The sequence below is a fragment of the Ictidomys tridecemlineatus genome, chromosome 12, assembly GCF_052094955.1.
Source record: "Ictidomys tridecemlineatus isolate mIctTri1 chromosome 12, mIctTri1.hap1, whole genome shotgun sequence".
Classification (NCBI taxonomy): Eukaryota; Metazoa; Chordata; class Mammalia; order Rodentia; family Sciuridae; genus Ictidomys; species Ictidomys tridecemlineatus.
Window position 1 is genome coordinate 103,200,493 of NC_135488.1, and position 26,033 is coordinate 103,226,525.

The following is a 26,033-nucleotide window of genomic DNA, read 5'->3' on the forward strand; positions in this document are numbered from 1 at the left end:
AAAAAAGACCTACATGTAAGATCTGAGACTACTAGAAGAAAATTTAGGGAAAACACTTCCAAGACATTGGTACAAGCAATGGTTTTCAGAATAGAGTTTCTAAAGTACAGGAAACAAAAGTGAAAATTGACAAATGGGATATACCCCGAAATCAAAAACTTCTGCATATCAAAGCAAACAAAGTGAAAATAAAAATAGAATAAGAGAAAATATTTGCCACCTGTTCATCTGACAGAAGGTTAATGTCAAGAATATATAAAGAATTCAAAAAACTTAACAAAAAGTACTAGTGATCTAATTAAAAGGGGGCAAATGATCTGAATAGACATGTTTCAAAAGAAGAAATACAAATCTCCAACAAGGAGCTGGGATTGTGGCTCAGCGGTAGAGCACTCGCCTAGCATGTGCGAGGCCCTGGATTCAATCTTCAGCACCACAGAAAAATAAATAAATAAAATAAAGATATGTGTCCAACTAAAAAATAAATATTTTTAAAAAATCACCAACATATATATTATTAGCCATCAGGAAGTGCAAATAAAACTATAATGAGATATATCACTCCACTTAGGAAGGCTAAAAGCAAAAATAAATAAATTCTGGCAAGAATGTGGAGAAAAATGTACTCTTATACACCTGATACACCTGATTATAATGTAAATTAGTACAGCCATTGTGAAGAACACTATGGAATACTGTTCAGAATAGCCAGACATGGTGGCACATGCATGTAATCCCAGTAGTTCAGCAGGCTGAGGCAGGAGAATCTTGAGTTAAAAGCCAGTTTCAGCAACTTATCGAGACACTGTCTCTTAAGTAATAATACCAAAAAATGGACTGGAGATGTGGCTCAGTGGTTAAGTGCTCTTGGGTCAATCCCTGATACACACACACACACACAAAAGAAAAAAGAAAAGTAGATTTACAATATGATTCAGCTATCCTACTGGGTACACATCCAAAGCAATAAAGTCAGTATATCAGAGATACTTGCACAACCATGTGTATTGAGACACTAGTCACAGTAGCTAAGAGATGGAATCATCCTAAGTGCTCGTTGATATAAGAATTGAAAAAAAAGAATGTGATACATGTACACAATGGAGTATTATTCAGCCATAAAGAATACTGTGAATGGGTAATTATGAATGTAATGCATTCCACTGTTGTCATGTATGAAAAAAAAAAACAAACACAAACAGTCCTGGGCTGGGGTTGTAGCTCAGTGGTAGGGCACTTGCCTCCCATGTATGAGGCACTGGGTTCCATCTTCAGGACCACATAAAAGTAAATAAATAAAAAAGATATTGTGTGCATTTACAGCTAAAAAACAACAACAACAAAAAAGAATACAGACCTGTTATTTACAGTAAAATGGATGGAACTGAAGGACATTATGGTAAATGAAATAAGTCAGATGCAAAAAGACAGATACTGTGTGTTCTCTTTCAGTATGAAAACTTTATAAAAAAGTTCAACCTGGAAGTAGGGCAGTGATTACTAGATATTACTAGATAAAGTTCAACATCTTTATTTTATTTTTATTTGTATAGACAAAGCTATACAAGTTATGTGCCAATGGGGAGTGTGAGAAAAGGGAGGTTGGACTTGATTAGTGAACATTGTGTGCATCTATGAAAATATCACACTGATCTCCATTAATATGTACAATAAACATTCTTAGTTTTGAAACTTGAAAACTTTTAATTTGGGGACTATGACAAGCATGATTGCTGTGAACACTTCTGATCATCATAGATTCCAGTCTATGATCTGGTAAGACAAAGCTGTACAAGTTATGTGTGTTAGAGAGGCAAAAGTGATACTGTTAACTTTATTGATGATAGCATTAGTGTGTGGAAATTCCAAAGCAATTTATAGATAATTATTAGCAAGTTAGTTCAATAAATATAAATATGAATTTTATATTTATCAATAATTGTGCAGATATGATATTGCTATTTACAATGTGATTTTAAAAAGAAGTTACTAGGAATGAATCAGAAAAATTCTCATGTCACATTTATGCAGAAAATAATAAAGCTTCATTGACAAAACATTAAAGAAAGATTTAAGTGGACAGAAGTATACATTAATCCGTGGATTCAGTACAATTATTTTAAATCATTTTTTAAAAAATTTGACAAGATGATTCTGAAATTTATGTGAAAATACAAAAGATTAAGAATAGTGATAGGCTGGGGTTGTGGCTCAGTGATAGAGCGCTTGCCTAGCGTGTGTGAGGCACTGGGTTCAATCCCCAGCACCACATCAAAACAAACAAATAAAATAAAGGTATTGTGTCCATCTGCAACTAAAAAAAAAGAATAGTGAAAAGTTTTATGGAAGAACAGTTGCCTACCAAAGCCTCTTATAGTTAAGATAATTTCATATTGATGGAAAACTAGACAAATAGACTAATACAACAGAACCTAGAACTGTAACTAAATGCATACGTATTGGGGTATGGGTGGTTGATTTTTCTAAGGACAATACAAACATGGGAAAGGAGCCTTTTCTATAATGCTGGGAAAATTGTATATAGATTTTTGAAACATAGCTAGACCTGTTTGAAGAAACAACCTACCTTCATACCATAAAAAGCAGTTAATTCCATTTGGGGTTTAGTTCTATATTTAAAAGGCAAAATAACACTTTCAGATAATGTAGGAGAGAAGGTTGGGCACAGGCAAGTAGGCCTTGAATGGCATGTTAAACAGTTTGGGCTTTATTTTCAACATAATAGGGGTTAGTTAAGGATTCTGATTGCTCACATTTTTTTTTTTTTTTAAACAACTTTTGGTAGAATTTAAGCTAGATTGTAATTCTGTTTCTAGTCATGTTTGAGACTATAAATTGAAAACTGCTGATAAAGTACAAATTGTACTTGAAATACCTATTTTTTAATTTTATTATTTTATTAATTTTTTTTTTAGTTTTCGGTGGACACAACATCTTTATCTTATTTTTTTTGTGGTGCTGAGGATTGAACCCAGCGCCCCGCGCATGCCAGGCGAGCCTGTTACTGCTTAAGCCACATCCCCAGCCCTGAAATACCTATTTGTGATTTGAAGATACCAAAGAAAATTTCAAGGTTAAATATGAACTTTACGATGCTCCTCCCCTTTTTATTTCTTGACACCTAGGTCAGAAATTTTCAGTTTTTCAGTTAGAAAAATACGAATCACAAATCTTTTTTAAATACAAACACTGAGTATCTTGCATTTTGATTTTGTTTATACATTTTTAAAACACAGCTAGAATAGTGTTTTTGGGAAGTTTGGGAAAGGAGACACCTGTGGCCCAAAATTTAAAAAATGTTTTTTTTTAATACTATCGGGCTTTTGATGGTTGGGCATGAAGGTACACTCCTGTAATCCCAGTGACTTGGGAGGCTGAGGCAGGAGGATTCAAAATTCAAGGCCACTCTCAGCAATTTAGCAAGACTGTTTTAAAATTAAAAACAACAGAGGGCTGAAGATGCGATGGAAAGGCAAGAGCCTCTGAGTTCAATCCCCTGAACAGAAATAGAGAGGAAGAGAAAGAGGCTCTTGCTATGTTGTTCAGGATGTCCTACAACTCCTGGGCTCAAGCTTCCCCTGCCTCAGCCTCCTTGAGTAGCTGGGACTGCAGGTACATGACATTGTACTTAAAACAAAAATAAAAAAACAAAGATGGCTTTGTTGAGATACATAGCTGTGTGTTCATAGCTGTGTGTTCATAACTGTGTATTCACTTATTTTAATTCATTGACTTTCATTATATCTACAGAGTTCTCTAACCATCACACAATCCATTTTTTTTTAAGTTTTTTCGAGAGAAAGAGAATTTTAAAAAATATTTATTTATTTTTTCACTTTTCGGCGGACACAACATCTTTGTTGGTATGTGGTACTGAGAATCGAACCCGGGCTGCAAGCATGCCAGGCGAGCTCGCTACAGCTTGAGCCACATCCCCAGCCCTCACACAGTTAATTTTATTGCCTTGGAAACTTGATACCCTTTAGCCATCACTCCCAGTCTTTCCATCATGCACTGAAGCTCTAAGAAACCATGTGTACTTTCTGTTACAGGGTTTGCCTGCTTTGGATAGTTCATGTAAATCGAACTTTACATTATGTGGCCTTTTATTTCTGTTTTTTCAGTTAGCATAGTGTTTTCAAGGTTCATCCATGTTACATTGTCTATTGCGTTTTTCTTCTTCTTTTTTAAAAATTAGTACTGGGGGATTGAACCTAAGGCCTCATCCATGCCAGGAAAGCACTGTATCACTGAACTACATTTCCACCCCATTTTATTTTATTTTTTTGAGGCAAGATTTCCCTAAGTTGCCAGCTGGCCTCAAACTTGAGATCCTCCTGGAATTTATAGGTGTGTGCCACCATACTTGGCTTCATTTTTATTGAGTATTATTTTATAATTTTATAATAACTTTTTGAGTATTATTATTCCACTTTTTGCATGTATTTTATTTATTAGTCGATAGACATTTAGCTTTTATTCCCTTTTTGGCTAGTATGAATAAGCTGATATGAACATTCATGTATAAATTTTTGGGGGGCATTGCTGGGTCATATGGTAACTGTTTAATGGTGAGGTGGACTGCCAGACTCTTTTCCAAGAGGCACACCACTTTTCCTTTTCATCACATGTTTGAGTGTTCTTCTTTCTCAACAGCCTTACCAACACTTGCTGCATCTGACTATAATAAGTCATCCTAGTGGGGTCAAAGAGCACCTTATTTGGTTTGATTTGCATATGCCTAGTATAATGATGTATCCTTTGTATATCATCTTTGGAGAAATGTTATTTCAATCTTTTGCCTGTTTTTAGGTTTGATTATTTGTCTTTTTATTGTTCAGTTGTAACAGATATTTCCAAATCTAGATCTTTATTAAATATATTGTTTGCCAATAGTTTCTTCTTTGGGTTTTTTGTCTTTTAACTTTCTGGATCACATTCTTTGAAGCAGAAAAGTGTTTAAATTTTTTTGCTTTTTATTATCTATTTATTTATTTATGGTCTTGGAAATTGAACCCTGGCCCTTGTGCATGCTAAACACGAATGCTGCTACTGAACCACACTCCCAGTTTGGTTTTCAGTTTTGACCAAGTCCATTTTATCTTTTTTTTTTTTTTTTTTTTTTTTTACTGCTGTGCTTTAACTTTTTGTTATAGTATTTTCTGGGTGCTTTCAAAAATGATTTCTGTAATCACTTGATGTTGTATTAATAGGCATTTGCAGTATAATCATTTTATTAACATTTAGGAGTGAAAAAAAAGTGTAATCAGCAGTATTTACAGTTTTTTTCTGTCATTTAACATTTTTCAAATTTTGTCTGAAAATTTTTTGCAGCTCAATAGTGTCAACCCTCCTTGCTCTAATGGATGGATTAGATAATAGGGGCGAAATCGTTGTTATTGGTGCTACAAACAGACTTGATTCTATAGATCCTGCACTCAGGAGACCTGGTCGTTTTGATAGAGAATTCCTTTTCAACTTGCCTGATCAAAAAGTAAGAGTTTTTGTTTTTAGTATGTTAATATTTATATGTAACTCAATTATAAAGTAAGAGTGTGTGCGTGTGTGTATACATAAATATGTGCACACCGGAACACACACCTACTCTGGTTGATATTTTATGAATTTTCATTGTTCAAATTTTTTAGTTAAAAATTTATAAACCTTATGCCTCCATTATTAAACAATTTATTTTTTTCCTATTAGCAATTATCATAAAGTTTATAATTTTTAGGAAGTAAGAGGAAAGTTTTTTTTTTTAACTATTTTTTAGTTGGTAATGGACCTTTATTTTATTTATTTGTATGTGGTGCTGAGAATTGAACCCAATGCCTAACACATGCTAGGCTGTACTCTACCACTTGGGCTGAGGCATAACCCCCGCGCAAGAGGAGAGTTCTTTTTTTTTTTTAATATTTATTTTTTAGTTCTCAGCGGACACAACATCTTTGTTGGTATGTGGTGCTGAGGATCGAACCCAGGCCGCACGCATGCCAGGCGAGCGCGCTACCGCTTGAGCCACATCCCCAGCCTAAGAGGAGAGTTCTTGATTATCTTATTGTAGATGCTTACTTACTCTTTTCTTTAGTTTTCCAGAATGTAGTAATTATCTTGCATGGTGATTTTGTGTCTCTAGTTAACCAAAATAGTTTTTATCTTATTAAGGACCCAGTATCCAAACTTTCATAGTAATAATCATATATTTAATTAAAAGCAGTATATGTTTTTCATTACAGTGAATTTTTTAAAAGAGTATGTATTATTGTATGGCTTTGATCTTAGCATTCTATGTGAACTGCCTGGTTTACATACATAGTTGTGAAAGGCTTTGTGATTAGAATTGTGAAGAACACTATAGCAAAATGAAGGCTCCCCTGTGTAGAACAGTTAATACATCAATTTGACATCAGTTTGCATAGTTGATACTTGTTGACTCAGATTTGTATTTGAGTCCAGGCAGTAAGATAACTTTTCTTTGTCAGGACAGGAAACTTATATGTCATTTTTGTTGCCCAGGTACAACTTCTAGGAAAGTGCCCCAGTCATAGAAGGGAGTTTAGTTGTAGGAGACAAGGCAAAAGTGGTAGGTGTAGTCTATTTTGGCATGGAGAAAACATCTATTTTGGCATAGAGAAAACATATAACAGTCTAAGCACAGAGTTTTGGCTGTACTAGTACAAAGGGAACACGTTTAGTTCTAAGAGATACAGACAGTGTCCCTACAGCCCAGGAAAGCTATTTCCTTGATTTCCCTTGTTTAAGAGTAAACAAGGGCCAGAGCAAAGTTATCTGATAAAACTTTTTGTGATGAAGAAAAATGTATTATTTCCATTGGCCATTGATGCACCATCTAGTATGATAGCTGCTACCCAAGTTACTATTGAGCACTAAAATGTGACTAATGTGACTAAAGAAGCTATGTTTATATTTTGTTAATGTTCGCTAATTTAAACTGAAAATTCCATTATGAGACCAATGACTTCCTATATTGTATAGATCTCAGACATAATTTTTGCCCATTAGTTTTCTAGCACGTCAAGGAAACTATTCTTTTTATTTATTTATTTTTTGGGTGCTGGATATTGAACCCAGGGCCTTGTTCATGCGAGACAAGCACTCTACTAACTGAGCTATATCCTCAGCTATATGTAAGACTGAAATCTAGCATCATTTTCTCAAGCTTGGGTCTTTGGAAAAGGCTGTTTCCCTTTTTCTCTTACATAGTATTTAAGGGCATGAGATTAGATGAGATTATCATGCCTTTTGTCAGTTAGGTAAAAGGAAGAATGAGGAGAGTGTGATATTTTGGAAGCCATTTGAGAAAAAGTTTATCAGTGGGGGCAGTGTGATTTACTGTGTCACATGATGCTAAGTCAAATCAGAAAAGGACAGAAAATTGGTCATTGTGTTTAACATTATATATAGATGGCCATTGATTGTCATGAGAGAAGTTTAGTAAGTGGTTGGTGTAAAAGCTTGACTTCTATAGAGTTAGTTCAAGAGAGAACTGGAAGAAATTGGTGGAAGTTAATATAGGTAAGTTTTTCAAAGAATTTTGTTAAAAAAGGAATCACAGAATTGAGCTGATGTTAGGGAAATGTCAATGAGAGAATGTCTTTTGTTGTTTTTAAGTTGAGAAATCCTCAGTAGAAAAGGAAGTTTTTATGATGAAAGTTAGAGGTAACCTTACTAAGCAAGAGAGGATAGGACTTAGTGATCAAGTGGCAAGAGTGACTTTAGACAAGAATGATTAGTTGATCTCTGACAATAGAGGAATACAAGACTTTTTAGATACACAGTCTGGTGGTGTGGAGAAAATATGGAAGTCTTTCCGATTGTTTCAGTATTCTCTGAGTTAGGAAGCAAGGTCATCAGCTGAACATGAAGCTCTGCCTTAAACTATGTGCCAGGACAATATCTTAATTAATAGCCTAGAGAAGGAAGTATTAAGGGTAGTAATAAGAATCTATTTAAGTCTCTAATTTAAACCAACAGGAGTCAGTGACTCTTATTATGCTATGGTTTTGGCAATAGAAAATCGTGACTCTGGCCATTTCACCAAGTAAAAGTTCAACAAAATTAGGTTTTGATTCTAGATTTTAATAATTTCATTAACTCTTCTTTACCATAAAATAGTAATATCTTCTATGTGCAACAACGCTTCATTTCTTTTTTATTTTCCTTTGTTGTCGTAGCTGTCATTATCTTTACATATGTATATGTATGTGTGTACTTGTGAATCCTAAAAAGTGAGAGGTTTGAATTTGCCTTAGGTGTCATTGTTGCTTAACAAAGCTCAGTGATTATATGCCTTAATCATTGAGTGCTGGGTATCCTTAATGTTACTACAGTGTCTTCTTTTAAGAGTCTACCCTTCTCAGAAATTTTATTAAGAAAAATAAGCTTAAAGTTAAGAGAAAAAGGTCATGTCAAAGGCAGGACTGTAGTCTTTCACTTCATAGATAAGAAGGTACTTTGTATTAGGGGAAGCCATATGACTTATTATTCTATATGCCTTGGAGATTAAAAAACATAATAAGCACCTCCTCGTTTCTTCATTTAAATCATTTTTTTTCTTTATGTCTTGATTTTAGTATAGTAAAAGAAAGGTGAGTCTGATTGGGTTATATAAAGAGCATGTTACTTAAATGTTTTAGAGACCTCATAATAACTTTCTGGTCTTAGATAATTAATTTTAGTATGTCAGACCTTCATTACTTATTTCATAAAATGAGGAGATAGGATAGATCTTTTTGAGGTATATTTAAGGTTACATTTTTTTGACATGTTTTTGATGCTCTAAGGGTCTAATAATAAGCAGTAGCTATGCTGCTAATGAAATCTGTTTAGATTCTTAATATCATAGGGTTTATAAGCTGTCATATAATATTTTTCTTGGACTTTGATTTTTTACTTTTTGTGGATCTAGTCAGGCAGATACTTCAAGGTGGAAGAAAATAAGTGTCATGTAGCTGGAACTCCTAACTTTGAACTTGCAATTGAATCTACGGCTATTAATTCTAGATTTGGTCCATTTTTTGAGCAAGATTTATCTTTATGATTTTGAAGTTGTTCGTCTTTTGGTTGTTGGACCCTAAATTCCATATCAAGTCAGTAAGATTGTCTTGATTATGATTTTTCATGTTTCAAGCAAGCACAGGTAGCAGTGTTGAGGAAATAAGATTGTTTTGGTTGCTGGACCCCAGATTCCTCATCGAGTCAGTAAATTTATCTTTTTTATATGATTTGTTTTGTGTTTGAGGGAATAATGCCTCAGGTTGACATGGATGTTAAGGTGTTTAAATTGCTTTTAAAATAAAAAATCATTTTTTGGTGGTATGGCTAGTCAAAATTTGTTCCAGCTAGTATATTTGAGGAGTTGATGGTATTTATTCATCTTCTTCTTCTTAGGCAAGAAAACACATCTTACAGATCCATACCAGGGATTGGAATCCAAAATTGTCAGATGCTTTTTTAGGTGAACTAGCCGAAAAATGTGTTGGTGAGTGCTACTCTTTGAATTCTTTGATTGTCACTGTTTATTCTGTTCAGCCTCCTTTTCCCCTTATGTTTGAAATGTGAACAAGTATAGTTATATCTTTGGTTGTGCAATAAGATGGCTCTGGCTTCATAAAACTTGAAAGTTATTTCATTCAAAGTTTCAACACTTCCAAGTTAGAATTTTAACTATCATTAGGTTTTGCTTAACAAAGCTCAGTGATAATATGCCTTTCATTGAGTGCTGGATATCCTTAATATTACTACAATGTTTCCATTTAGGAACTGACCCTTCTCAGAAATTTTATTAAGGAAAATAAGCTTAAAGTTAAGAGAAAAATGTCCATGTCAAAGGCAGGACTGCAGTCTTCCACTTCACAGATAACAGAAATGGGCTTATCTTTATTCCTATGGTCTGGAAACAAGTTGGGTGGGTTGGGTCTTCAAAGAAAACACTTAGTGGTATTTAGTAATATTTTCCCAAATATAAAACTTTCTTAATTAGTTTTAAATTCATCACAGAATGGAAGATCTCCCTACAGAGTGACTAGACACTACTATCCTAAAAGGATGGGGTGAGAGAGCATTTATATACACAGGAGATGGAATTCAGGGTTTTGGCTCTAATTAGGTCTGAAATAAAAAGAAATACAATGTTAAGGACTGGAGTATACACACAGGAATTTTTGCTTCATTAATTTTCTCTCTTTTTTTTGGGTCTGTTTTTCCCTCATGCTCTCAAAATATAAATTGAAAAAAAAATCTTTCTCCATGAACTTTTTAAGCATTATGAAGAAATCCCCCAAATAAGTTTTGGGAAAACTTTAAAGTTACCAAAACCAAAAAAAAAACATCTTAATTAAAAAAAAATCATTGTAATCCACCATCAAATAATTAAAACTTAAGTAGAAAATTAGTCCATTCAGTTAGCTACATCCGAATTATCCTCTTCATCCACAGGGACCTCCATCTCCGAAGCAACATCCCTCAGCTTTTGAACCACAAAGACCTCGACTTCTTCTGGTGAGGAGAAAACGTAAATCTCTCCAGCACTACTCCAGTTTTAAGCTTTGCCTGGTATAAGAGAGCATGCGCCAAACCCATTTCATGTAAATTTGGCTTGACCTTTGCAAAGCCTTGTGCTGCTTAATGGGAGAGGGTGGTATTTGGTAAAAAATCCAGTCTTTCCCCTTTTTGAAATTTGTCCCTTTTTATTTATTATATTGTATCATAATTCAAATCAGATTGGGAAATATTTGTAGACTTTTCTGTGATTCTTATCACAGAATGATCCTTAACTGAAATAAGCAGAAATCTTTAGATAATTTTGGAGAATCCCTAAGAGATAGATATTCTAAAATTATTTTCTATTATCCAGTCTACCATCTGGAATGTTAGAATATTATACCCTCTAGTTTAACTCTTTATCCCAAATATTAGAATCCTAGTTTCCCTTTGCATTTCCGTAGGTCAGTACTTCTCACCTTTTCAAGTGATTTATTGTAGCTTTTAGTTTCTTAAGTTTTAAAATTGTAATGAGAAAAATTTTTACTGGACTGGGTGGCAGTAAGTAAATACAGAATCTGCTTATATTGCCATTTTCTTTCAGGATAATGAAATAAAACTCCATTGTAATTAAATGACTTTTGTTTTTGGGTGTGACATTTATTCCATCTAAGAAACCAGTTCATATTTAAAAAAAAATCAATTGCACATCTTCAAATAGGAATGAAATAGTAATAAATTTAAAATCCATTATGAAATAAGTTTTTGTATCCCAAACATGTTTACCCATGTATTGGTTCAGTTCAGTGAAATTTATGCTTAACAAAAAAATATGCAGTCTTGGTGAACAACTTTAAAAGTAGCTGACCTCTTAGAAATTATAGATTTGTATACCTTGAAATTAATTCCCTGGCAGTTGGAAGTTTTTGCATGCATAGTATGTATGATTTTTTTAAAATACTAAAATATTTCTCAACATACACTGGTATGAAGAACATTCACACGATAGTAGGAGTTTATGATTAATGAAGAGTTTATCCCTAATTATATATCTCTATTTTAATATTCAGTGACAGGGCTAAAATAATGAAAAAGTTTTAATCGACTGTCTATATACTTCAGTTTGTTTGATGTTGTACTTACAAAAACAATCTCATAAACTTCTGTTATGGCCTTGTTTTTAGTCTAACATCTTAACAGCTGTATTTTTAGTCTTTCAGAAACTTTTCTGTCTTAATAGAATCTTCTTTACTATCCAGATATTTGTGTTCAGCATAGTATTAGAGATGTAGTATTAGAATTAGGATGGGTTTATTGTATAAAAACTTTTAACTCTTTGAAAGGTATAATGTCTTTTTGGTGTAACTGGAATGATTAGATCCTGAAATTTTGAATAACAGGACAGAAGGCCTAACTGAGACATGGAATCACCCTAAGTGTAACACATTTAGCTGTGGTTATCCTGTACTTTTTTTCTTTTTCTTTTCTTTCTTTCTTTTTCTTTCTTTCTTTTTTTTTTTTTTTTTGTGGTACTAGGGATTGAACCTAGGGCCTTATGCATGCGAGGCAAGCACTCTGCCAACTGAGCTATATCTCCAGCCTGCTGCACCTTTAATTCTAGAGTCTACTTAAGGAAGTGTATTAAGTCAGTAGTTATCAATTTTTTAATTTGTGTCAGAAGAATTTTTAAAACTTTCTCAAAATACACATTTTAAAATTTCAAGCCCATAGAGATTCTGTTCACTGTTTGTTGTGGGACTTGGGAATCTATATTTTTGTTTCAGTTTTATCATTCACTCTGATGAATATAGACCAGTAATTTTTTTTGAGGGGAGGGTGCTTATCCTGAGATTTATTATGCTTCTTAAAATACCACTTTATCTTTCTAATTATAAAACATTTTTATGTCTGAGACTTACTCATATCTAATGATTCATTTAGACTTAAAAATCTCTTCCATGTTGCTAAGAAGTTTATCCTTACTAATTTGGAGGAAGTCCATAACCTAGCTGCATTAGGTTTTACATGAACTGTAGAAAGATGCTTTAATCAGGTGACTGAATCACCCCCAAAGGAGTTTCTAGTCTAGTCCCAGAAGCAATATGCCACCCTGGGCAGCACTACTTGGTTAGACCAGTAATTCTTAATCACAAGCAAAATGAGAAGGTCTTTCCTATCTTTTTTAGCCTGTTGGTTATAATAATTCATGTGAAAATTTACTTCAGTGAATGGAATCTATTATTATTGCTAAGCTCTTTACCTGGAATAAATTAGGAAAAAGTAAACAATATATTGTTACGTATATACTTAACATTATGGCAAACAAATGTTATGGATAACATTTAACATTTACATAAAATGCCTTTTTGTGGCTGTTCACTTTTTTTGTTTGTTTGGTTTTTGTTTTAATTCTTTTTTTTTTTAAACCTTGGCACTTGAATAGGACAATGCAGTAATTTTCTAACTATGCATATACTTTTAAAGAAGAAAAAGATTTTTAATTGTTTATATTGTTTGAAGATGGTAGTTTTTTCTTTCTTTACTCTGATATGGAGGATAGAACTCTCATGTTTTAATCATTCTTGAATTATTTTAATTGTAACTTTGAGCAGATGATTCATATTCATTTTGTTGAACATAAAAAATGTGTATGTCAAAGGAAAATAATTTTTTCAGCTTTATTAATTGAGAAGTAGAAAATAAAATGAGGCTAGTATGGTAAATCCGATTATTCTGAAGACTTATTTGAGAGATAAATTGCTATCATTGTATAATATTGATGTTTAATGTGTTCATAGTTTTCTGAGTTGAATTCTCACAGGAAATATTTTTCCCCCTAACTCTGAATAAATTTTACTTTGTAATCACCATTTTTATTTCAGTATTTAAGTGCTCCATGAGGTATACCACTGTGAGGTATACTAAGGGGAACAAACCTGATAATATCCCTTGGGGCCAGTGTTCTATAAAATGTTTGAGTGGTTCCCTCTGCTGGCAGAACTGATAAAGGAAGCCAAGTGTAGTATGATATAAGATAATGTGGCTAGTTTGAATTTTACCTCCTTTTTGTGATGAAGACTTAACAGTTCATGTGTTTTTGTATGTATTTGTTGCTCAGATGAATTAAATGTTGTTTAACTGCATCATCCATTAAATATGGATAGTATATTATACTTCGTAATATATTATACTTTGTATTGATATAGCCTGTGACATTTGATTTCATTCATTTTAAACTAAATAGATATATAAAGAAAGTTAAAGCGGAAAATCAATTGAACTATTTTTTAACATTCTTATTCCATTTAATGCCCTTTGAGCTAATAGATTAATTATAATTTAAAGTTATAATTTTTAGGTAATTGTTAACTCTAGTGAGTTACACTTAGGGTTGGCAATGCATTAGCTGTTTTTGAAGTTTCTGCTTCTGTACTACTTTGCACTACCATTTCATTTATGTTTAGAGCATATAGTTTTAGAAAAAAATAATTTATAGGCAAGCTCAATGTCATGAGAACTAAACTAATGATTGACAATATTGATGAAAGATTGAAAAGAAGTTTTAATTCTTTTAAAACCTTTCCTGAATAAAGTTGTACATTTTAATCAGTGTTTTTGACACTTAATACCTGGCTTGTTTTGTGTTAATACTTTTAGTTTATCCTTTTGTTAATTTAAAATATTCAAAAACATTTTTGTCTTGAGTATTTAGCCCTCAATTCAACAGTTTTGTTAAGTGACATTAAATGGTCAGTGTTTATTTTTCCAATAAAATTATATATAATTACTGATTTAGTATTTTTATTACTTTGCATAAAGGTGTATATATTTACAAAATATATATGGGAACTTGGAAGAATAAACTTACCTTTGTTATCCTTCTTCTTTTGTGCATTAGGCTACTGTGGAGCTGATATCAAGGCCCTGTGCACTGAAGCTGCCCTCATTGCTCTTCGGAGGCGATATCCGCAGATATATGCTAGCAGTCATAAACTGCAGCTGGATGTTTCCTCAATAGTGCTCAGTGCCCAAGATTTTTACCATGCAATGCAGAATATAGTGCCTGCTTCCCAACGTGCTGTGATGTCTTCAGGACATGCACTATCACCTATTATAAGGCCACTGCTGGAAAGGAGCTTCAACAACATTCTAACAGTCTTGCAAAAAGTGTTTCCTCATGCTGAAATTAGCCAGAGTGACAGGAAAGAAGGTACTTTAAATAACTTTTTCATATTATTTAAATGAAATGAATATAGATGTAGTTTCTTCACAAGTGTGTGTAACTCTTTTATATTTGCCATGAACATATAAAATACATCTCCTTCACTGACCACTGTATATTCTAGGCCTGGCATATTGCCCAGTATATAGTATATTGCTTGTTGAATATTTAAAATGAATGAATGAATGTTCACTCTTGGATTATTCTAACCATTATAATGTAGGAGTGTTACTATCTTTAGAAAGTTGATTATAATATTAGTACCTTAGATTTGTTATTATAAAGCACTTAAATAAATAATCATTAATTAATTCTCATCACAGTCCTATGGGTTAGCTACTCTAATTATATAGAGGTGAAGACTGGGAGACTTTGGATAGTCATTTGGTTTACCAAGTAAATTCTGGGGGCTAGCTCAAACCCAGGAAGCCCAATTCCACAAACTATGTTCTTGCCTTCATCACCATTATGCCCCTGTGAATTCAATTCATCAAATGTAATTTGTTGGTAGGGCACTCTGCTGTATGCTTTGCTGATTGGAATGTAAAGCTATTGGTAAGAGAGTAAATTAGAACCTGGTTGTAGAGGGTCTTGAATTTGATTAAGCCTCAGATCATACTTTGGACACAAGATAAAAAGAGAAAACTGCCTTAAAAAATCAATCATTTGAAAGAAAAAATTAGAAATTTAGGTTGGCATGCTAATCAAAGTAAGATCTGTGAACTTTGAAGGAAAAGTAATGTCTTTTGGTTATCTTGATGCCCCTGGTTTGTGGAACCTTGTTTGGGATGTAGTTTGCACCAAATAGAAAATTCTATAGAGAATTATACTAACATTTGAAAATATTATATAGTAAAAGTCATGAATATGGTTCAATTAATTGTTCAGGAACTTAAATTTTTTTAGGGATAGACTTGTATGAAATACTCACAAAGTACTTAATTTCTTAAATTTGATAGATAGAAGGGAAAAAATATTTTAGTAAATATCTGTGAGCCAGGCACGAAGCCACGATTTGTATATTTTTTATTTCTGTTTTTCATAACTAGGAATGTGTATCTTTTTTCAATTTTTAAATAACTTATGTCACTTTTAGAAAGATCAAAAAATCTCACTTTCTCTTCTAAGAGAATATCTCCATTTGAAAATGATCATTTTTTGGAATATACTCTGCCTATAATTTTTTTCATAAGAATAAAATATGCTTTTGTTTCAATTAATGGAACTAATAGCATGTACCAGTAGAGAAGAGCAACCAAATTTTATTTAATTAATGGCAATTAATTTTTAGTCTTTTAGATGTATTCTGGTTTGTTTTGGTCTTTAATATTTTTTTGTAGACAAATATCCATTCCTTTTGAATGAAATTATCACTCAAAAAGTACTCAGTTAATTTTCAGATTAATTAAAACCTATGAGATCTCTGTCTGCACAAATCTGTATCTCATTTTATAAAGCATTCCTCTATTTTTTCCTTTATTTTGGAAAGCTATGATTTTTGTCAGTCTTTATTTTATTTTTGAGATGGGGACTTACTATGTTACTTATGCCATCTTTGAGCTCCTGAGCTTAAGCACTCCACTGGCAGTAGCTGGGATTATAGGTGTGCATCTATACAGCACTTAGAGTTGATTTCTGTCAATCTTAGTTCTCCCCTGTATCTACATACATTGCATTTTTCTCTGTTGAACAAATTGGCACTTTTTTCTTAAAAAAAAAAATCCTTTTAGTTATACATGGACACAATATTTTGTTTATTTATTTTTATCTGGTGCTGAGGATCAAACCCAGGGTCTCACACATTCGAGGCAAGGAGGCGAGAGATCTACTGATGAGCCACAACTCCAGCCCCCAAATTGGCACTTTTGATGGCATTTGTGTGAAATATAAATGTTAATCTTTCAGGTTGTAGTCCAGGAAAAGTTTTTTAAGTATTGCATTCTCAGAGGAATTTTAGTTCCAATTGGTCCACTGAGCAGTAGCCTAAGGCCCATAGACAGACTAATGCTGATGGAATGAGTACATTTTTAAGATGGGCTTGAACTGAATTCCTGACTCCACCTTAATTAGGCCATGTTTTCCTTGAAAAGTTGTATGCCGTTTAAAAAATAAGGGTCAATTTTTTCTTTGTTGTTACTTTTGTAAGTACTGTCCTTGACTCATCTACCCTATTAATTGAACCCAGATATAAAGCAGAATGATTTAGGTCCAGTTTAACTCAGTTTTCATTAGTAGGTGAGACGTGATGAGAGTGCTGCTGCTTTTCCAGATGTATTTTCGTAAGCCACATTTCCCAAATTATATCTCACAATACTTAAGTGGATAGTTTATAAAGTGAAAGAATTATATGTAATCCCATTATAAAGTATTCAGAATATTATAGTTTGTCAGTTTGCTGATCAATCTGTATTATTTGATAGATAACTTGTTAGTTAAGGTCACTTAATTTTTAACTCAATTTTCCTTATCTGGGTAGAGAACTAAAATTAAATCTTCATAAGCCTCATAATTCTTGTGCTTTTTTTTTTAAACACAGATATAGAAAATCTAATTTTAGATGATAGTGAAGATGAGAATGCTTTATCAATTTTTGAGACTAGTTGTCACTCAGGATCACCAAAGAAACAGTCATCAACTGCTGCTATACATAAACCCTTCCTTCATTTTACAATGTGAGTAATTCATATCAAATTTCCTTCAATCTAGAATGATTTTTTTTTTGCTACTTTACTCTTAGAATTACATTAATTTTTACGTCTTATAATTCTAGGGCTTTGTTTTTCTCTTGTTTGGACATAATTCTGGAAAACTTTTACTGTGTATGTTTTTTTTGTGTGGTAATAATTAAGTTTTTGGTCAAATACTTAAAGTTGTTTTTTCTCAAGCAGAGTCTTATCTGTTATTTTGCCCCCCTCCTTTTTTTAAACAAAATGATTGTGTGTGTGTGTGTGTGTGTGTGTGTGTGTGTGTGTGTGTGTGTGTAGAATGGGGAAGGATTACCCTTTGGAAATCAACTCGTGGGCCCCAAATTTTATTGCTTTCAGTTTGAACTAAAATGGTCAGAAATGAATTATTAACCTCATTCTAGAGCACTTTTGATAAGTTTCAGATGATAATTTATGAAATCCAAGGCTACTAAAGAGATTTTGAATTAGAAATTGCTCAGTAATTAAAAAACTTTTTGATTCTTTAAAATGTTATTGGTTTACACTTTTGTAATTTAGATTTTATGGCTTTTCTATTTACTTTTAGCTTTGAATTATGTTAAAGTAGCTTTTGCCATTTACTGTAATGGATAAACACTTTTAGTACAAATGTAATTTTAAATTAAGAGACCAAAAAGTTTTCAAATACTAATAGCATCATTACTTGCATTTACATAATTAACACCATAGTTGAAGAACCATAAACCTCCAGTCAGGTAGGTCTAATAGCACTTGTATTCGAAGAGGCTTGATTGTGTGTACTTCTAAGTAATTTTTTCTATAGAGGTATTTTGAACAAATTCAAGTCTTCAACTTGAGTCAAAGTTTCCCCATGTAGATTTTGGTGAAATGTTTTTGATTATTTGCATTGATGACTCTTTCTTTTTTCTGGTGTTTTAAAAATGGATCTAAATTATTTTCATCTATTCTTTTTTTCTTGATTTGACTTATTTATTTATTTATTTCTGAGATATGAACCCAGGAGTACTTTACCTCTGAGCTATATCCTCTGTCTTTTTTTCCCCCCTCCCTTGACAGTCTTGCTAAGTTGCTGAGGGTCTCAGTAAGTTGCTGGGGCTGGCCTCCAGCTATCCTCCTGCCTCAACTTCACAAATTGCTGGGTTATAGGTAGGAGCCTCCAGGTTCAGCTCTTGATATATTCGTTAACAGCATAGCATGTTCTGTTAGATTTTTCTTGTTTTCTAAGTTCTTTCTTTTATGTTCCTAGGGAAGTTTTCTTGGACTCTTCTAACATTTTATAGATCAATTTTATTAATTACAGGCCAGTTAAATAATTTTTAAATTTTTAAAACATAGTTAGCCTGTTTGTGTGTGTATTGTTTTGGCAGTCTTAGTTGTTTGGATTGGAATTATGTAATAGCAGGAGCTAAGGAACTATTAGAAGCCTTATATTTGCTCTTTAGTCAATAAAGAAATATAGAAACAGTTTTTGATGTTAGAAAGCTTCATTTCCAGTTTGACGTTTTATTGAGAACATTCTCTTCACTGATTTGATGTGTGTCACTAATATAACTCTTTAGCTTAGCTTTTCTAAAAGAATTGGTTTATCTTCTTTTATATAAGCTTTTCTAGTTTTTAAAAACTTTATTATCTAGATATTATAGAACAAGCTTTTTTCTTAGATATTTCATGTAAGTTAATATTTATTAACTTATATCTCTGTTCACCCACTCTTTCTTCCAACTTTTGTTTACTGTAGTAGGTGCTGAAAACACAAGCATGAATAAGATATAGTTCTTACTCTATAGAAGTTCTTGTTATTGGGGTTGCAAAGATTGCAATGTTACTAAAATTCTATGAGAGCAAAACTAATTATGTTGGAAAGTCCAGGAAAGCTTCACAGGCAACAGCGACATTTGCTCTCCTTTAAGTATAAAAGGATGAGAGTTAGCATCTGAGTGCTTATTACAGACTGGACATGTGCATTTGTGATATCATTTTATAGAAGAGGAAACTGAAGCAGAAATAAGTTAGTTGTTCAGGATTGTGCTAACAAATTCAGAGCCAAACTGTTCTATTTGTTTCCTGGGATCATGTTCTTTCCAAATTGGTTTCTACATTTTACAAATAGATATGGAATTGTATTGCTTCCTTGGGTAAATTGGGTATGATTTTTCACACTCTCCAAGAAGCATGCTCTTTTGAATAAAAACCACACAAAGGGTAGCTACACACAAAGGCCACACATAGGGATGTTTTGTTGTTGTTGTTTAGCATGCCAGATCAGTGTAGAAAAAGGTAATGGCAAGAAGACCTTAGTGTTGCTGAAGCTCTCCAGCCATAACAGCCTGGGTATTACTGGCGGGTTTCTCAAAGTAGTGTCCTAAATCAATGTTGAAACCTCTTTAAAAGATTTAAGATACAGTAGAAGTCAAGATAATTAAGGTCTCTCAATCTGGTAGAGAGGCCCTATGATAGAAAGTAAGTTTTCTTTGCTTTTTTGTATTACCAAAAGGGGATTAAAAACAGAGCTTTCTTAAAGTTTTTAAAATGAAAATAGCTTTGTTTTTTTTGATTAGAAAGATGATATACTCTGTAGAAAATTCAAGTAATAAAGAAGAGCATAAAGAAGAAAGTAAAAATTAAAGTCCCAGCAGCTGAAGGTAATATTTTTTCAAGTTTTGGTGACCACCCCTCCATGTACTCTATTTATAAATAGACCTACATATGATTTTATGCAGACTATATACTCCTATAAGGTGTTAATGTAACTTGCTTTTTTATCCACTATGCTGGGAATGTTATTTCATGTTCGTATGTTTAATGTAATACTCTAAAGATAACTGTGTAGTTTTAATTTTTGGATGTTCCAAAATTTATAGAATTAATAAAATTTGAAGTTTTTCATTTTCCTCTTTTATAAACAGTGTGACAATAGACGTCTTTTTGAGTATACGCCTTTACATCATTGTTTGATTCAATACTCAAGGTAAAGTTTAAGAATCGTGATCACTGTGTCAAAGGATATATATATTTAAAACCTTGATACAGATTGCTAAGTTGCTTTCTACAAAGATTTTACCAATTTACCCTCTTACCACTAATGTTTGAGAGAGTGGTAAATGTAATCTAATGTAAAAAGACTTTTGTCAATTTTGAACATTGTTTGTCCTATTTTTTTTGGGTAGTGCTTGGGATTAAACCCAGGGCCTCATATGTGCTAGGCAAGCAGTCTACCCTCTCCTCTGTTTGTCTTTTTAAGTCTTAATTAACCAGATAGTTGAAAATAATATTTTTTTTGTTCGTTCATTTCTTCTTTCATGTATTCATTCATTCATTTAAATATTCTGTATTAGTGCCTATTATATGCCAGATATATTCTAGGTACTTGGGATTTGTCACTGAACAAAATGGATAAAACCCCAACCCTTGTTTTACATTTAAGTAGAGGAGACAGGCAGTAAAATAATAAATGTTATATATATGAAATGGTAGAAGATAAGTACAATGAAAAAAATGCTGAGAATCATAAGAATTTAGGAAATCCTTGGGAGTAGGGTAAGATATAGAATATTTTTGAACATACATTTTGACATATTTTGACTTGTCAAATACAACTTCAGAAAAGGTGTGCTTTTACATCCCCTGTCCCCCGCAGTAGATGTGAGAATACCGATTTTTGCATCCTTTCAGTAATAATTAGTATTAGTTAATTTTTAATTTATCAATGTATCAGATAAAAAGATTTTTATTGTTTTTATTTATATTTTCTTTGTTTTTAAAGAGAGTGAGAGAGAGAGAGAATTTTTAATATTTATTTTTTAGTTCTCAGCGGACACAACATCTTTGTTTGTATGTGGTGCTGAGGATCGAACCTGGGCCGCACGCATGCCAGGCGAGCGTGCTACTGCTTGAGCCACATCCCCAGCCCTTTATTTATATTTTCTTAATTTTTTTCATCTGTGTATTAATGACTCCCATATGATTTTTGAAGCCTAGGTCACTCTTGAGTTTCAGACCCTGTTTAGCTCCCTATATCTCCTTCATTGTACCATTGGTCTTTCTGCATATTACTGTACTGTATCTCTGATTCTTTTCCTCTGAGGCCTGTAGCATCCATTGAGTTGTCCCAGCTAGATTTTGACACTATCCTTCACTTTCTTCTTCCTTTCTCTATCTAGTTAATGATGAAGTCCTCTTTGTCTTACCAAATAAGCCTCAGGTCAGGCTATTCCTTCTCACATATTCTGATGTTATTTTTATTTAGACTATCATTAAATTCTCATACCTGGGTTACTATAGCAGACCTTTTACTGATCATCTCTCCTCTCATTTTGCCTTCTTTCAAAACTGTTTTTCATCCTGATATATTGGCTTAGAGTTATCTTCTCAAAAAATATAGTTGTCCTTTAGTATCTTTGGGACCTTGGTTTCTGAGCCCCCTTCAGATACTTTAATTTGCCAGTGGTAAAGTCTACTGGGAAAAGAGGTGGTATTTGCAGAAAACCTAATGTTTGAGAGAGTGGTAAATGCAATCAAATGTATCCTCCTATATGTAAATCATTTCTAGATTACTTATAATTCCTAATGTATTTATAAATACTATGTAAATACTTATTATACTGTACTGTTTAGGGAATAATGACAAGAAAAAAGTATATACATGTTAAGTACAGATGCAACTTTCCCCCTCATATTTAGTTAAATCTATGTATATGGAATCCATGGATACAGAGGGCCAACTGTCTGAGGACCCTTAAAGTATGTATGTTAGTGCCTCATTGTTTTCAGTGCATGTTCCAGACTTTTAAAATGGCTGACAAAATCCATCATAGCCTCTCACCATTTGTCTCTCCTTCCCTTTCTTCTCTCCAACTCTAGTCCTTTACTTCTATGTTGCTTCAATATATGAGAAGAAACTTGCTTGTGTGAAGTACACCCGTTACCACAAAGGCCCACACTCATTTTAGCTTCTTTTTTTTTTTTCCACATCCTGTTTTTCTTTTTTGTAACCCACCCCTTCTGTCTCAGATCTGTTCAATTTCTGGTTTAGTAAAGCTTTTCCAGGAAAGCCTTTTGTGTGTCTCTAGACAGGGTCTCCCATAGTACTGTGTACTTAAATATTACCACTTATTCATCACATTGAATTATGGTAATTCGTATGCTAAGTACCATTAAGTTACAAACTCAATACTAACAGCGATATTGTTGGATGCCTAGGATCAGGACATTTAGCATAGTAGCCTTTCTACAATTGTTAAATGAATAAACATTAAAAAAATTACCTCTTTCTGTTTTCCTTTGCAGGCATCTATATCTTTTGCCCATAGAGGTTGTTGGGTTTTTTTTTTTTCTTGTTTTTTAAACTATGTACATACATTCTTTATTCTTTAAGAATAATTCCTGTTGGGGCTGGGGATGTAGCTCAAGCGGTAGCGCGCTCTCCTGACATGCGTGTGGCCCGGGTTCGATCCTCGGCACCACATACAAAGATGTTGTGTCCGCCGAAAACTGAAAAATAAATATTAAGAAAATATTAAAAACAAGAATAATTCCTGTTTATGGTAAATTCTTTGTCCTATTTGGTTGCTTGCCATATAGTTCAGATTATGTATTTTGAGTTACAAAAGTGTTTTTAGATTTCTGTGAATTAAAAATATATTAAGGCTGGGCATGTGGTAGAGCACTTGCCTAGCACACATGAGTCTCTGGGTTTGAGCTCCTGCACTCTCATATATACATACATACACACACACACACACACACACACACACACACACACACACGAGTCTTTTTTAAAAAAAATATTTTTTTTTTAGTTGTAGATGTAGTTTATTTTTATGTGGTGCTGAGGATCAAACCCAGTGCCTCACATGTGCTAGGCAGGCACTCTACTGCCTAAGCTACAGCCCCAGCTCCTGAGTCTTCTGTTTTTCTTACTTTGTTTTTGGTTTAGAATTCATTTTGTCAGTGCTTTGAAATGAGGATCTGAATCCTCTTTTTTTTTTTTAATGTTTATTTTATGATCCATTCTTATTGCATTTTTTTCTTTTATAAAATTAAAATTCTTTCAATTACTTTGACTTGTTTCCTGGTCTGCTTATTATGGTTCATTGTTCTCTTTCTTTTCATTGGTGTATCCTATTTTCTATTAATTGTTATTCTATGTTTCAATATAAGTAGCCTGGGCTTTGTAACCATATGATCCTGAATGAGAATATGGTCTCCTTTTACTTCTTTCTTCTCCTTTCTTTCCCTCCCCACCACTGCTTCTCATTCTCTTTCTTCTGCAGTTCTGGGATTTACACTTTATCCTGAATAAAAATTTTAATTCTGCCACCAGTTTGTTCAGTCTTATAACTAACCTCTCTGAGCTTTAGTTTCCTCATCTGTTTAATAAAATGAAACTGTATTTCATAAATTGTTAAGAAAATAGAGCAAGAAATCCATATAACATGCTTGTTACTAATACATGTTTGAGTGCTGTAAAATCATTAACATACTTTTCCAAAATTTTTTTGACGATCTTAGTTGATTGTTTTTTTTTTCAGATAAAATTCTTTAGGGATTTTATTTGAAATTGTTGTTTAAAATAAAGTATAAATGATGAGGAAGACTTTGTATATTTAGTCTTTGTGTTCAGGTTGTTTGTAATTCCTGATGTAATTAATGTTTTTTCCTCGTTTTTAAAGTGCATAATCTTATTCTTTAAGATTCTTTAAGATTATGGTATCAGGGTTTTCTTAACCTTTTTTTTTTTTTCTCTTTCACTATACTAGGCAAGTGTTCTACCATTGAACCATGTGTCCAGCTCCCTACTTCTTTTTATTCCCTTTTCATTTTGCTTTATTCTTATTGTATTACCTTAGAATTCCCACTGCTAACTACAATGACTAAATGTGTTTCATTTGTTACTTTAATCATTTTGTAGAATCTTCAAACTACAAATTAAGTTTGATTTAATATATTTTCTTTCTCTAGTGTATGGCTTTATATGTCATATATTAGAATAAGAACAGTTAGTTTATATTGTGACATAAACAAAATTTGCCATAGCTGCAAAAGCCTTCTTTTCTGTTATTAAAATTATGATGGTTTAAGACTACTCTTGACACTCTAACAAAATACTTTAGACTGTGCAATTTATAAACAGCATAAATTTATTGTTAACACTTATGGAGGCAGAGAAACCCAAGATTAAGGCAGCATTATGTTCAGTGTCTGGTAAAGGCTCAGTCTCTGCTTCTAAGACAGCATCTTGAATGCTTGTTCTCCATGGTGCAAAGGACCAAACAGACAAGCTAGTTCTCTTGAGCCCTTTTATAAGGCTCTGTCCTCATGATGTAATCACATTATAAAGCTCTACCTCTGAATACTTATCACTTATGATTAAGTTTCAATATTAAATTCATGGAGGGCACATTCATACCATAGAATTGGGAAAATAATGCATAGAATAAAATTTACTATTTTAACTGATTTTAAAAAGTCTTATATTTGGGATAATTTGCAGATCTCCCCACTTGTTTGAGAATTGAAATTCTTAACATTTGACCTTTGATAATTAATAACTAAATGACATAGTCTTTTCCACTCTTTACATTAATAAACACAGTATGACAGGATGAAAACCAAGGTACCTTTTCTTTCCTTTAGAATGGATTTTATTTATTTATTTATCTATCTATTTATTTATTCTACTTAGATGTACATAACAGCAGAATGCATTTTAATTCATCATACATAAATGGAGAGCAGCATTTCAATTCTCTGGTTGTACATGATATAGAGACACACCATTTGTGTAAATATACATGTACTTAGGGTAATGATGTCCATCTCATTCCACTGTCTTTCCTGTCTTCATAATCCCTCTCTGCCCTCCCCTTTGCCCAATCCAAAGCTCCTCCATTTTTTCCATGTCTCCCACCCCCCATCATAGATCAGCATCCACTAATCAGAGAAAACATTGGGCCTTCAGTTTTTTGGGATTGGTTTACTTTGCTTAGCATAATATTCTCCAACTCCATCCATTTACCTGCTAATGCCATAATTTTATTCTCTCTTAATGCTGAGTAATATTCCATTGTGTATATATACCACAGTTTCTTTATCCATTCATTTATTGAAGGGCATCTAGCTTGGTTCCACAATTAAGCTATTGTGAATTCAGCTGCTATAAACATTGGTATGGCTATGTCACTATAGTATACTGATTTTAAGTCCTTTGGATATAGACCTAGGAATGGGATAGCTGGGTCAGATGGTGGTTCCATTCCAAGTTTTCTGAGAAATCTCTACACTGCTTTCCAAAGTGGTTGCACCAATTTGTAGTCCCACCAGCAATGTACCTTTTTCTCCACATCATCTCCAACACTAATTATTGCTTGTATTCTTGATAACTGCCATAGAATGGATTTCATTCTTTAACATCTTAGTTATTAATTGTCAAAAATAGTCAACATTTTAGAATCGGAATTAATGAAAAATATGATTATACTAAAAAAGATAATAAAGTTTTCTTAATTTATAGTTTAATTCTTGTAATGTATTTTCCTATTGTTCTCACATTGATCTTCAGAAGGTATAGTTTTGAAATCACTATTATGTTTTTATGTGTA

The 26,033-nt window shown here is 32.8% G+C and overlaps 1 protein-coding gene across 5 annotated transcripts in view; it reads left to right on the top strand.

The window, feature by feature from the left end:
• The window catches only part of Atad2b (ATPase family AAA domain containing 2B), a 139,782-nt gene that overhangs the window by 61,848 nt on the left and 51,901 nt on the right, over window positions 1-26,033 (top strand). For all 5 annotated transcript variants that reach the window (XM_005322644.4, XM_078029606.1, XM_021724653.3 and 2 more), the window contains 4 exons: window positions 5,356-5,515; window positions 9,433-9,523; window positions 14,423-14,734; window positions 17,283-17,418. In XM_005322644.4, the coding sequence (XP_005322701.2) occupies window positions 5,356-5,515; window positions 9,433-9,523; window positions 14,423-14,734; window positions 17,283-17,418 (699 nt within the window). The remainder of the gene's footprint in view (window positions 1-5,355; window positions 5,516-9,432; window positions 9,524-14,422; window positions 14,735-17,282; window positions 17,419-26,033) is intronic.